This window comes from Clarias gariepinus, chromosome 10, assembly GCF_024256425.1.
Source record: "Clarias gariepinus isolate MV-2021 ecotype Netherlands chromosome 10, CGAR_prim_01v2, whole genome shotgun sequence".
Lineage (NCBI taxonomy): Eukaryota > Metazoa > Chordata > Actinopteri > Siluriformes > Clariidae > Clarias > Clarias gariepinus.
The window spans coordinates 32,208,391-32,222,302 of record NC_071109.1 but is presented as its reverse complement, the minus strand read 5'-3'; the positions used below and the strand labels follow the sequence as shown (position 1 = coordinate 32,222,302).

General features: G+C 35.5%; 1 protein-coding gene across 1 annotated transcript in view; it reads left to right on the top strand.

Moving 5' to 3' along the window:
• Positions 1-13,912, top strand: part of si:dkey-106n21.1 (solute carrier family 23 member 2) — a 58,183-nt gene that overhangs the window by 17,361 nt on the left and 26,910 nt on the right. The window contains exons 3-4 of the mRNA XM_053506098.1: positions 12,017-12,174; positions 12,284-12,455. Of these exons, the coding sequence (XP_053362073.1) occupies positions 12,017-12,174; positions 12,284-12,455 (330 nt within the window). The remainder of the gene's footprint in view (positions 1-12,016; positions 12,175-12,283; positions 12,456-13,912) is intronic.

The window sequence follows — 13,912 nt, the reverse complement described above, 5'->3', positions numbered from 1 at the left end:
GTACTTGTCTGACTGCCTTGTGCCAAGTGTAAAGTTTGGTATAGGGGCATTATGATGTGGGACTGTTTTTTAGGAGATTGGCTTGTCCCCTTTGTTCCAGTGAAAGGAACTTTTAATGCTTCAGCATACCAAGACATTTCGGACAATTTCATGCTCCTAAGTTGGTGGAAACTGTTTGGGGATGGCCCCCTTCATGATCCAACATGACTGCGCACCAGTGCACAAAGCAAGGTCAATAAATACATAGATAAGGGAGTTTGGTGTTGAAGAATCTGACTGATCCTGACCTCAACCCGATAGATCATCTTTAAGATGAATTAAAGCGGAGACTGCGAGCCACGGCTTCTCATCTAAAATCAGAGTCTGACCTCACAAATGCGCTTCTGGAAGAATGGTAAAAAATTTTGATGAACTCATTACTAAACCTTGTGGAAAGCCTTCACAAAAGAGATGAAGCTGTTATAGCTGCAAAGGATGAGACCAACATCATATTAAACCCTATAGATTAAGAATTGGTTGTTACACAATTTCATATGCATGTGAAGGCAAGTGATTGAATACCATTGGCAATATAGTGTAAGCTACATTTATACATAAATAAGATTGACTGAAGACCAGATGCAAAATTTTAAATGCATACTATATGTAGGTATAAAGGTAGGGTAAAAAGACAATAAAAAATTATTGGTGGGGTGAGCAGGTGATTTATGGTTTAAGGTTTGGGGTAAGGAATTTTATAGATGTTTCAGTGAAAAAGGTTCAGTCTCCAGCCTTCAGTTGTCTGATACAAGGAATGATGAGATCACTGGCAGAGAATCAGAGAATGTATGTGGAAGACATGGCTTTAGTTAGAAAGATCATTATTCATGTTTAGAAATAGAATTTTAGACCAAACAAAAAACTAAACACTACATTTAAGATGAAAGATGTCAATGATCAGTCACTTTACCCTGATCAGGGTTGTGCTGGTTCTGGAGTTCTGAAGTCCAGATAAACTGGGCTTGAGCCAATGGATCTCAGGCCACCAAGACACATACTGTAAGGGTAAATTGTCTTCCTGGCATGTTTTTGAGATAAGAGAAGAAACATGAAGAACCTGAAGGTCAAGCCATAAGCTCACTAGAAAAAATCCACAAAGACTGTAACCTGAGCTCAGGATTGATCCTTCGATCCAGGAGCTGTGAGTTAGTTCCCCAGTACCACCAACTGGACCTGGACTACGTTTTATGAAAATTCCAGTTATCTCACAGAGAGTTTCCATGTGATTAAGTGTAAAAGTATGTTTTCACTGTTATGCAGTATTCATTCCTGCATATGTCTCTAAAAAAAAATAATAATAAGCACCTGCTGTTTAATTATTTTTTTTTTTGCTTAAAATTGCTCCTTTCAGGTGTTTCCACTATGTAAAGAATGTGATCCCAACAAGAATGTGCCAGAGAAGTATGACTACGCAAGTCACATGTACAGTATAAGAAATAACACTAAAAAGAGAGCTGATGAAATAGTTGTCACTTTCATGTCTTTTTACTTTCTTTTCGTGTCTACACTCGGCAATCTTCTATGATATCATGTTGTGATGCAGGCCATAATCTTGAGTTTGTATTAGCGATATAATTATGCATAATTACAGCCAAGGGCATGGAAAGGTCTATTGGAAGGCAACTAATTAATGGCAGAGAAAAAGCATAACTGGGAAACAAAAATTGAAAAGATTACATTACATTGCATTCAACTGTATTGTCATTTTGCAAAGTATATGTACAAAGCTAATGAAATGCAAGTGCACGAGTGATATGCAGTAAGATGAATCCGCATCGAAAATTCAATCAAAATGTTAAGTAGAAATAAGGGTATAACCAGTTACAGGTATGTGACAGATTACATCACACCATCCAGCACATTTTTTGGACAAATACAACACCGTAAGGCTTCTACAAAGCCCCCAAATCCTCATGAAACACAAAGGAACGTGCAACACAGCCTGGCTTACTTTAAAAAACATATGTAACTTTTGAAAACTAAATCTTTAAAGATGAATAAAAATGGTTTATTCTTCCTGCGAGAAGTTTAAACCAGTTTGTCTCATATGTTCACAAACTTTGATGCTAAGAAAAGCAGTTCATGCGGAACATCACTATAAGATAAAGCATGGGTCATTAGAGCAAACATATCTGCAGCAGTCCAAAGTAGGGGCATGTAAAATACCTGAACTGAGAGTGTTATGCGCTAAAATCGAAATGTTGAGTAAAAGTGATGTTATAAACAGTTATGTGCCGGATGTAATTATATACTTTAACTATAGTACTTTAAGCAGGGATTGGAATTGGCTGATGGTGAAAAAGGTACAACTTAGTGTAAACAAGTCATAAGATACTTACCCTTAGAAATTTTTCATTTCTTTGTATTAATAAGTGAGGCAACATACAATAAATCCATGCAAACCATACAGTTTATTGTTCAAGCAGTGATAAAGACATGTTAAGAAATACAAATGTTACTGGCAGAATTATGGATGTTTAGATTAAACTTTAATTAAGCCAAGTCAGGATATGAAAGACAACATTGAGACAACATCTTACTGTACATTCGGCTGAATAGATATCTCTATCAACGGGCACTGAATAGTCTTTACAGACTTCAAAATACGGTATTCTGTGATCGACCATGTGATCGTTACAGTTCTGGAGATCTGTCTATAACTCCTGTGTTAACTTTCCCAGATGAGAATTTTTTTTTGTTTGTTTGTTTTGTTTAACCTGTAAAATTTAGAGACTTTCATGTTGAAATCTGTCCGCTACTCACAAAAATACACAGTTCTATAGAATTCCTCTTCAGACCGCAGCTTGTCCTAACAAGAGATTTGATGTCTTTCTGTTATGTGTGACAACAATTTGTGTCAAATCTAAGGATCAATTTATTCCAGACGTTTCCTAAAACAGTTTCTGGAAGCTATGTATTATTTTTTTTCTCATCTCATAGACGTTTTTAAACGTCCATTGGCATCAGATCCAGTGTCATGTTCTACTCTGAAGGAGGTTCTTGAGGTACACCAGCTGTTGAAAGAGTATTTGTTGTTTACAGTATCTCTTACAGACAGCGGAAAACACTGGCACCGTTGCTGTTGACAGTCTATGTTAAGAGTAAACATAGCTGTCTCATAAGCAAATTGCAACATTAATTAAAATAATTCTAACCACCCTTGACTTTAGTGCATTTGTGGCTCAGGTAGTTAAGACACTGAGTTGCCGATCAGAGGGCCAGGGGTTTGAACCCCACCACCAGGTTGCCAATGTTGCATCCTTGGGTAAGGCCTTTAACTTTATGCCCCATTCATGCTGCAATAAGTGCTGGTCCCAAGAAATCTGTGCTGGATCTTGTGGCTCTAATGATCCAGTGTGGTGACCCCCAGAATAAAATAAAAATCCTTGACTTTCCTTAAGCATAATGGCAACAGAAGAAGAGGCAACACTTAACGGGTGCTCACGTAGGTGCATGACTTGCTGCCTATTAATAATGGCCTGTGCTCCACTGAGTTTGTCAGACATTTTGGGAGCACATTTGGTACCTTAAGGTGTAAAAGTTTGGGTTCAAGTGCTGAAAAACATCTATTGCAATTTACATTAGAAATAATTATAACAGATGACATGAATATGATCCAGATCTGCTCAGTGCACACATGTCACTGGTGTCCCACATGGATCAGTGCTTGGCCATCTTCTATTTTACTTAAATCTTTCTGTGAGGCATAATTCTCATGTAGATTTTCAAAAAGTCTTCTATGCTAATGAAACACAACACATCCTTCTGCTCCTGGTGCTCAGCCATATTTCTGCAAGGTTCTCAGAATGTCTGGAAAATATCTCATTATTCTGTATACGATGTCTCATCAATTGAAACAAATTGCCAGTAAGTTTAGATGCTGTACAGCATAGGTCGGCAATTAGCGGCCCCCGGGCCACATGTGTCCCGCAAGCAAAAACATCTGGCCCGTGAGATTGTTTAAACTAGAGAATGAAAATAAATAAATTATATTTTTTTAAAAATCGGACTGACAGTCTCAAAAAAGCTCTTTGTTTGAAAACCTCATTTTTCAGAACAGAAATATTTAAATCTATCTAAATTCTTATTTGTTATATCTGGATACGAGGGTGAATAAGCGCATCAGCGAGGTGCAGAGCGAACGCTCAACATGCAAAAACAAATGACGTCTTGTTGTGCTTTGCGAGCACCCAGGGGTCCGTTCTTCGTCTGTCTCTAACTTAGTTAGCTGGATTTGATTGATGTGAATTTGTCCTGATCTTGGATTGTTTCGTTCTTCGATGCGCTTCTCGCATTTGTTGTCATAGCAACATATCCGTAAGCTTGAACCTGCTCGGAAGCAGGTTTATTTCATGTAAACAGGATTTAGCCTGCGCTCCTGCCGGGTTATAATTGGTTGAAATGGTGAGGTCACATCTGATTGGTTAAAGAGCACGACTGACGCGGACTGACTCACGTGGGAAAAGAAAAGGATCTTGCATATATCCTTGCATCTTGCACATTTATTTTTCAGGGGTTTGTCATGAATATGCGAATAAATAATTATATATAATAAAAATAAATATTTTATAATGATAAATTATATAACCGAAACTAATTTTATAACAAACAATATAAAAGTATACATGTATTTCAAAAATATTAATATTTCTATTTTTTCATATACAACATATTTATTTTCATATTGCTTATTTTATTTTATTGTCTCATGTAATTTGTAAAGCATTAATCTATAAATTTATGTTCTAATATAATATTTAATAGCAATTATGTAGGGGGGGGCAATCCATGGCAGGGGGCATTTCTGCGCATAACACGTGTTACAAAAAAAAAATGGAGCCGCTCTTTTTCCATTTCGTCAACCAATAGCAGGGCTTGTGATCAGTGAGTAGACAACTCAATCCAGCTATACTAATCATCAACAACAGGTGTGCTCGAAGAACCAACCTAGCCGGATCGTAATTAGCACGATGATCTCATCTTAGATGTGTCAGTTTATCTCGGATCTCGGTTCTGTCATTTTACGAGCGCCTACCATTCATCCTCCCCTATTAATTCAATAAATTAGCCAATGTTTTGGTCGTGGCCCGTCATGTAATGGCTTGGAAAAAATCTGGCCCGAGGCCAAACTTAATTGCCGACCCCTGCTGTACAGTATATCCTGTGGGATGCATCTCCATAAAAAGATCTTGAGATCTTCTTGGAGAATTCCAGAATCTATTTATTTGCCAGTGTTTGCAGCCTTGGGGTAGTTACATTGTAACCTCAGTAACGCAGGCTTTTTCTCTCCACAGCCATCTGCTCAGTTGCTTGGTCAGTTCCTTGTCGTGACAAGATTGAGCTAACGCAACTTTTCCCTGGCAGGTCTAACGCTGAATATCATCAGACTCCTGTAAAACTGATGCTTGCCAAAAGTCTAACACCATCTACCTAAAGGAACTTTTTTTTTTAATCTGGTCCTGCACCTTTTTTCTTTGGAGTTTCTAGTATAATATTGACACAAACCACACTAGCCTGCAGACTTTAAATGATGGTAATGACTTTTTACTCCTAACATTTTAATTATTTTAAAGCAGCACAGTGTCTAAGTGGTAACCAATGGTAGGACTTATAATTTAAGATTTAAAATTGTCTGTGACTGAATTAAAAAACATTTCTAATTTCTACTACTTGAGTACATTTAAAAGTAACACTGTTTGACTTACATACATTTTTGGTTTGATGCTACAGGTCTATTCACTCAAAAGAGACTCTAAATATTTTATATTAACTCCATGATCGTTCCTGATTTTTCTTTCTTTCTACATTGTAAAGGAATGCTGAAGGCGTCCAAAAAATGCATTAATCTCCTTTGAACAGTTAATAGTGAGATGTTTCTTCTACTTCTGCTCTGTAAAGACTTCATAACGCCTCTAATCTGAGGTGCTGGTTGTTAATTGGTCATTTTTCAGGCTGATAACTCTAAATGAACTTCTTGTCTGCGGCAGAGGTAGGTTTTGGTCTCGCCCTCCTGGGACGGCCTTCATGAGAGCCAGTTTCATTATGGTGCTTGACGGATTTTGCAAACGCACTTAACGATACTGTTAAAATAACAACTAACTGTTGTTTTTGTTGTTGTTACGTAATTACCTAATTCCATATGTGTTATTTTATAGTTTAAAAATCCCCAGTATTGTTGTAGAATGTAGAAAATAAATCACTAAACAAAATCAAAGAAATTTGGAAGTGACCCCCAAACTTTACGGTAGTGTCACGGTATGTATTTTTTTAGGTATCAATTTTTTCATTATAGTGAGAGTTATTACACAATATTCAGGGCCTCATTCAAGTGAATCATTACTTTTCAACGGATGATTTAAAAAAATTATCTACAATTACAGTTTAGTTCCTTATACCCCCACATTTTTTGAAGTTGTGACAAAAATCACACGGTGGTGAATTGAGATCAGTGATGTTAGAACATGATATCACATTTTTAAACACAGAGTTCGGCAAGTTCTGGCAGTGTCATAACATTCCGATTGAAATCTCAGTGTGTTTTTCTGGTTTAAAGTCTACTGGTTGGAGGATGGCCTCCAATAAAGACAGCGGGTGGGGTAAATAACACCTGCACCACAACTGAAATTATTAAACAAAAATCTAAATTTATGTTCGCAGACATAAAGTACAGATAATTGGAACCGTAAATAAATCTTTTCAGCACCTGTTCAACGTCAAGAGCACGACTCTATAACAGAAATAATTTTGATAAATATAAAGTCCACTTTGTTGAGGTTAAATACTGTTCAGTCTTTCACATCAATTTACATTTAGGTCATTACTATCATAATATTTTACATTCATGTCATTACATCATGTCTCTACTGTACACCACTGTACTTTAAAAATAATATAAAAATAAATATGTCATTTTAAAAACAGTGTTTTTACAGCAATAAACAGCACGTTCATGTGACAAAGATTTCTCAAAACAAACAAAAAAAAAAAGAATCAGGTTGCCAGCCAACATACAGTACTGTACATGCTGGAATTGTTTTCATCACTTTTTTCCTGAGAACTCTGAGCTTTTATCGCTTCGTGCTTACCCGTAATTGACTTACGCAATCCTCTTTACAAATAAACTATAATCAAGCCAAGGTATCTTGAAAACCGAGAACTTCTCAGTCTTTCTATCAACCTAGAGATATCTACAGATCATGGTGGTTTTCAACCACCAAGTACTAAGTTATACATTATATGTTCTATTACTTTTTCTATTTACTTCCTCAACTGGATGAATTTAGGACGACAAACATAAAAAGTTACCTAGTTGGCAAACTAACAACCTAAATCACCTAAGATTCACAACCCCTGGTCTCTTCACTAGCTAGCTTGATAGGCTAATCGTTTGCTGGTAATCCCATTCTATTCAAATCATGCATGCTAGAATAAAAAAAATTTAAAAACTTTCTTAAAAAGTGGAGCGACTTACCGTGGAACTGCTGCACACTCCACTGAGTCGCGATAGGATCTTACGTCATGTGTGCTAGATGAGTCACGGTAAAGATGAGATGAGACACTTAGCTTCAGTAATCAATACATAACTTGTCACCAGCTTGCAGAAGAGACACATCTGTCTAAAATTTTGACCGATTGTGTGTGAACTATACACACAATCACGCACCATACAGTGCATGATTTTACGGGAACTCGGCTGGAAATCCCACGTACAGTCATGACCTCACGCTAAGCCATTTCCACATGTTTGGGGCATTAAAGGAGTTCCTGGGAGGCCAGGGTTTCAGAGTAAAAAGTTGCTACAGTACAAAAGCACTCGTGAATCACTGGCAGAGCTACACCTCATAAAATTAAGTGCCTTACACAATCACCGCAGTCCTGAGACAGGTTTCGGCTTGATGCAAATATGAAAGTGTGTTTCTGCGCTAGTGTTCTGTATAATTTACACTTCATTATGTGTATAAGGGGTGCCCAAATTTGCCCCATTGAATTTTAATGGGGATTTTGGTGCCTAACTATTCCCGTATCGTTTGTCGCAGACCCATGAAAGAGGTGCCAAATTTTAGACCCAAAATTTACAAGACCCGTGTAAAGAGGTGGGGGGTAAATTTATTTTATAAATCATATAAATTTAATATTGAGAAAAATCTTGACGGATTCTAGCACAGAGCGAGAATTTCGTAAACAATAAAAATAAAATTTACCACATTTGAAGAGGCTTGCAAGGTGTGTCAGTACATAACCCGCAAAAGCGTATTTATTTTCCCCCGCGGGGCACAACAGATGCCCCACTGACATATAATGGGGCGCGTGACTGTACCGTTCTTCGTAGACCTGCGAAAGAGGTCTCAAATCGTGCAGCTTGTTTGGGAATGGGGTGCTTGACATAACTTTTCCAAAGGGTGGGCTGGGAAATGCTCCAGCAGGGGGCAATTAACATATAGGGGTAACTTCAATCCTCTTGCTACAGTCTTCTGACACACCTTGCAAACCTCTTCAAATGTGGGAAATTTGAGATTTCTACCAAAATCTTGCTCTGTTCTACAATCCATCAAATTTGTCCTAAATGTTAAGTCTATGGGATTTTTGGGGTGGTAAATTGCCCCCATGGATTACCGCTTACCCCTTAGGAAAGTCATAGCACCCTATTCCCCAATAAGCTGCACGATTTTATACCTCAGTCATGGGTCTACGACAAATAGTACAGGACTAGTTACGCACCAAAGTCTTTGTACAGAAGGAAAAATTAATAGTAAATATAACACCCCCGCAAGAGGGCATAAGTTTTACCCCCGGGGCAAAAGATTTCCAAATTTGCCCCATTGACATATAATGGGGAATTTGGTGTTGCGTCTTGCGGTGGATTGGCACCCCGTCCAGGGTAAACCCCATCTCGTGCCCTAAGTCTCCTGGGATAGGCTCCAGGCCCCCACACAACACTGTATACACGATAAAGTGGTACAGACGATGAGTGAGAGAGGAAGTGAGTGATTATTCTATTGAACTCTAAACGATTAAGCCCTTCGAAGAAGACTTAATACTTTTGTGTATTAAAACATCCTACATTTGTTATATATCACTGAAGCTTTTGTATGCTAATGAAATACTGTCCGGTTACATTAACCATAAGAGAATACAAGCAATTTACTTTCCAGGACATTCTTAAAGGCAGTTCTTTGAAAGAATTCTGCCAGGCTTAGATGTTAAACTGAAATCCTTTGTTCATCTTAAATAGAACGCAAAGCTGATGCAATTTCAAGCACATGAATTACTGCAAAATATTATTGACATTTCATTTTAGACGTCTTTCGCCCAGATGAGTATTTGTGTGAAGACTAGGAGAAAACAATAGGAGACACAATATTAGTTTATGACTTAAATGAAACATCTGTTTGAAGTATGCTTGTGCAGAACAGATTTCACTCGTCCCAACATATCTTTCGTATGATCTTTCGTGGAAGGCACTACATTGACCTTTTTTAATTAATCATTAATCATAAGCATTTGGGCAGAAGCTTGAATAAAGGAATGAATGCTTGATAAGGGAGAAGAGGATAGAGGCTGTAATGTTAGTAATGATTCAGTGGCGTGAAAGACGAGAAGATGCTTTTAACTTCACTGCAAAAAGCCTTTCCTGGAGTAGGGACGGCACGCAGAAGTGTCTCTTGATTGAGTCAGACTGTCTACAAGTCAAACAAACAAACCAAAAAAAAAAAAACAACAACAAACAAATAGCAAAGGACAAGATCAGATATAACAAATGGTCATGTAATGAAAAATCTCTTAAAGGGATAACGATAATGATGATGATGATGATGATGATGATGATTGTTGTTGTTGTATATAAATGGGTCTTTTAAGGCTGTGATCATAGTTTGTTGGGAAAGGATGTAAGGATGTGTTGTGGGTGGAAGTGCACTCAACCTTACAACTGTTTGTAATGTAACACTCTGTAATTACTACTGTATAATATCTTGGTGTTTCTACAGAAGAGACAATTATTTCTTAAATTATTTGCCAAGAAATAATTAATTAAGTATGAGTAAATAAATGAGTAATTAAGTATAAGTAAGCAATTCAGTAAGGAGCTTATTAAACAAATTAACAGAATAGGAAGTAAGTTAGTAAATAAATGATACTTAAATAAATAAGTAGGAATGCAAGTAAGTAAATGATTAAAAAAAAGCAATTTAGTAAACAATAAACAATAAGTAAGTGCATGAGTAAATATGTGAGTACAAGTGTACTGTAATTTGTACGTCCCTATCTATTAAATACTAACTTACGTATTATGAAGAAGGAAGTAAATAAATAGGTAAGTAAGCAAATAAATTAATTAGTAAGTAAGAAAGAAAGTATGCAAATAAATGAATAAATAAATAAGTCATTAAAGTGAGTAATGTAACAACGTATACTACATAAGCAACTAGCTAAGTGAGTGAATGAGTTAATAGGTATGTTTATTAAAATTAAGGATATAAATAGGATAATAAGTGAGCAAGGAAATAGCTAAATAATTAAGTAAATATGAATGTTATTAAATAAGTAGAGTGTTTTGGTAAATAGATAAACATCCAGGATGGTGTTTCTCTTAAACCGACGTAGATCTGCTTCTATCAGTGTGTCCAAACCAAATGAATTAAAAAACTCTTTCTTTATGCAACGGTCAGCATTGTGTACGTAATGTTTTAGCATGATAAAAAGTGGTTTTCTTCTTCTTCTTCTTCTTCTTCCCAAGCATGTGGGAGACATCTGGGTCTTCTTAAGACGAACTTTTGTCATAGTTGGGTGTTGAATGATGTATGACGGGTTGAAGTGCAGTTATTTTCATGACTTTCTTCTTGTATAAATCATCAAAAGTTGTGATGGCAGTGCAAAAAAATAAAATATACACTACCACTCAAAAGTTTGGACTCCCTTTCTAACTCCATGTTCATTCCCGATTGTTATTTCTTTCTACACTGTAAAACACTGCTGAAGGCGTTTATTCAAAACACACAATAATCTCCTCGGAACAGTTGAGATTGAGATGTACAGTATACTGTATCTGCTACTTTTAATCACTAAACAAAAACAAGGAAATTTGCAAGTGATCCCAAACTTTCAAGTAGTAGTGTATATTTGTTGTAAATTTAATAGATATTTGGTGTATATTTGAAAGATGTTAGTACTGTACGTCTCAAATCTAGCCAAAAATGATTGCTTTTTCTTAGTATAAGATTGCAGTCTTGGAAGCTTATTTCTAGTAATATTTTATTATATTTAAATGTAATTTTGTGATTTAACTGCAAGATAATGTTGCTTCTTTCTAGAAATTAATGCTTAAAATCTGCAGATAAATTAATAAATAAAAGGTTGCAGAGAAAACAAGAAAATGGTACGCTTAAAAATAGTAGACTACGTCTAGAAATAGTTTTAATAATCCTATTATAATATGTTTATTATAGCTATAATAATATGTTTAATATAATAATCCTATAATAATATGTTTATTATAATCCTGCAATGAGCAACAGTAGATACATTTCGTCTAATTTAGGATATTTTTCACTTTCTGTTACTTTTGTTCTATCTAAGCTCCAGTATGTGATGAAGGTGGTTTGCTCATTGGGTCTACCCTAGAGAATGTTGTTCTTATTTATTTTATGACTCTAAGTGGGACAGAACACGAGCCAGAACTTCCAGAAGTTTAGCTCACTGGAGATTTGCTCTGTATGTGAGCTGAGGACGGGAGGGGTCAAACTCCAACCCTTCACCAACATCTCAAGTGCACACAGAGGCTGGGCCTGAAACTGTGCGGGTATTTTTGTGTCCGTGAGAAATTCCAGAGGGCCTCATATTCCGCACCTCTCTTCGGTGTTGCCACATTGTTTGCAAAATGGAACGTTATGGCTCTTAAAGTTATGTTGTCGCAGCCAAGGCTGCTTTTCATTTAACTGTTTCCCGAGCTGATTCTTGTTTCCCTTGTCTCCTCTTTAAGCATTACATACTGGCTTTCGGTGGGATCTTGGCCATCCCTTTAATCCTCGCTGAGCCGCTGTGCATTAAGGACAACAATGCAGCCAAGAGCCAGCTCGTCTCCACCATCTTCTTCGTGTCGGGAATTTGCACCATGCTTCAGACCACCGTCGGAACCAGGTTGCCTGAGTTCACTTCTAACATTCCCTGCTTTCCTTGTTATTTACGTTTATAACACTAATTAAAAATTAAACAAAGATTTAAGAAGCCTCAATTTTGTCCACTTTAGGTTGCCAATCTTACAAGGAGGAACATTTACCTTCATCACACCAACGCTAGCTATCCTGGCACTGCCCAAGTGGAAATGCCCACAGGGAGGCCTGAGTCCTGAGCTCAATGATACAGTAGTGCCAGTCTCTCGCTTAGACGCTGAGGAAGGGTGGAAAATGCGTATGCGAGAGGTACGTTGTTTAGGCCAGAGTGTAGAGATAAAAAAGTTGCCTGATTATATTGAACAAATGTCGATTTTTGTGTTTCACCCAGTTATAATTTAATGTGTTGATTCTATTCTATTTGTGTGTTTCTCTAGATGAGATAAATATTTCCCTAACCTAATATGCTTAAATATGAAAATAAAAATGTACTGCTATTTTAATGTGGCAGGAATTTACATTTACAGTATATTCAGCAAGAACTAAGTCCTTAAGGAAGTAATAAAGTATTTTAAAAGTTATATCTTAGCAAGTAAATGTTGAATCTTGAATCTATTTAGATTTATCTGCATACATTTACAGCAAACAAAACTGAACATTAAGACATTTTTTAATATTTTAAAACATTAAGAAATAGACACAATCACATTAAAAAAATAAATAAATAAAATAAATTCATTGTTAAAATATAAGTCAAATATGTATAGAAGCCGGGTTATATATCTTATAAGTGGTGTAGTGTATATTATACTTTGATTAGATTTTAGATATTTTTCCTTTTTTTCCAATGTAAATTAATGAGTAATTGAGTAAAAAAAAAACAATAATTAAGTACATAGGTGATTAAGAAGGTAAATAAGTACAGTATCTACAGTACAGTACATAAGTACAGTGGTAGGTAAATAAATAAATAAATAAATAAATAGGCAAATAGGTGTGTAAGATAATTTGTTACTTAAGAAATAAGCAGGTAAATAAATAAGTAAATAAGTAAGTCATAAGTAAATACGAGTATGTAAGTGATTAAGTATGTAAAAAAATGAGTGAATAAATAGGTGATAAGTAAATAAAAGTAAATAAGTCAGTAACTAACTAGGAAAATAAATAAATAATTAATAAGTAAGTAAGTAATAAGAAAATTTGAAAATTAGTAATTAAATCTTTAAATAAGCAGGTAAAGAAAGAAAGAAAGAAAGAAAGAAAGAAAGAAAAAAAGAAATAAGCGAGTAAACAAAATAAGTAGATATATAGGTATGTAAGAAAGTAATTAGGTAGGTAGGTAGATGGATAGATAAGCAAATTAATAAATAGGTCAAGACTTAGGCAAGTTATTAAGACAGTTAATATAAAACAGTTAATAAAGATATAAATAAGTAAATAAAGATACAAAGAAATAAGTAAAAGGTAGATAGTTAAATAAAGTAACAGGTTAATCATTTTTATAATTTTTTATTATTATTGAATTTATGAATGAGAAAGTATATAACTACTTAAGTAAGTAAATAAATAAGACAATAAGTAGCTTGAGTAGGTTAGTAGTATGTACATGCAATGCAGAATGTTTCTCACAAATTACACATAGTCGTATTTTATTGTGTAATCAAAATTGTCTGCTGCCAGCAATGTGTTTATTTAAAAATTGTATTTAGCAAAAGCTTATGACTAATATTATATAGAGAAACAATGCTGATTTGATAAACAATGCT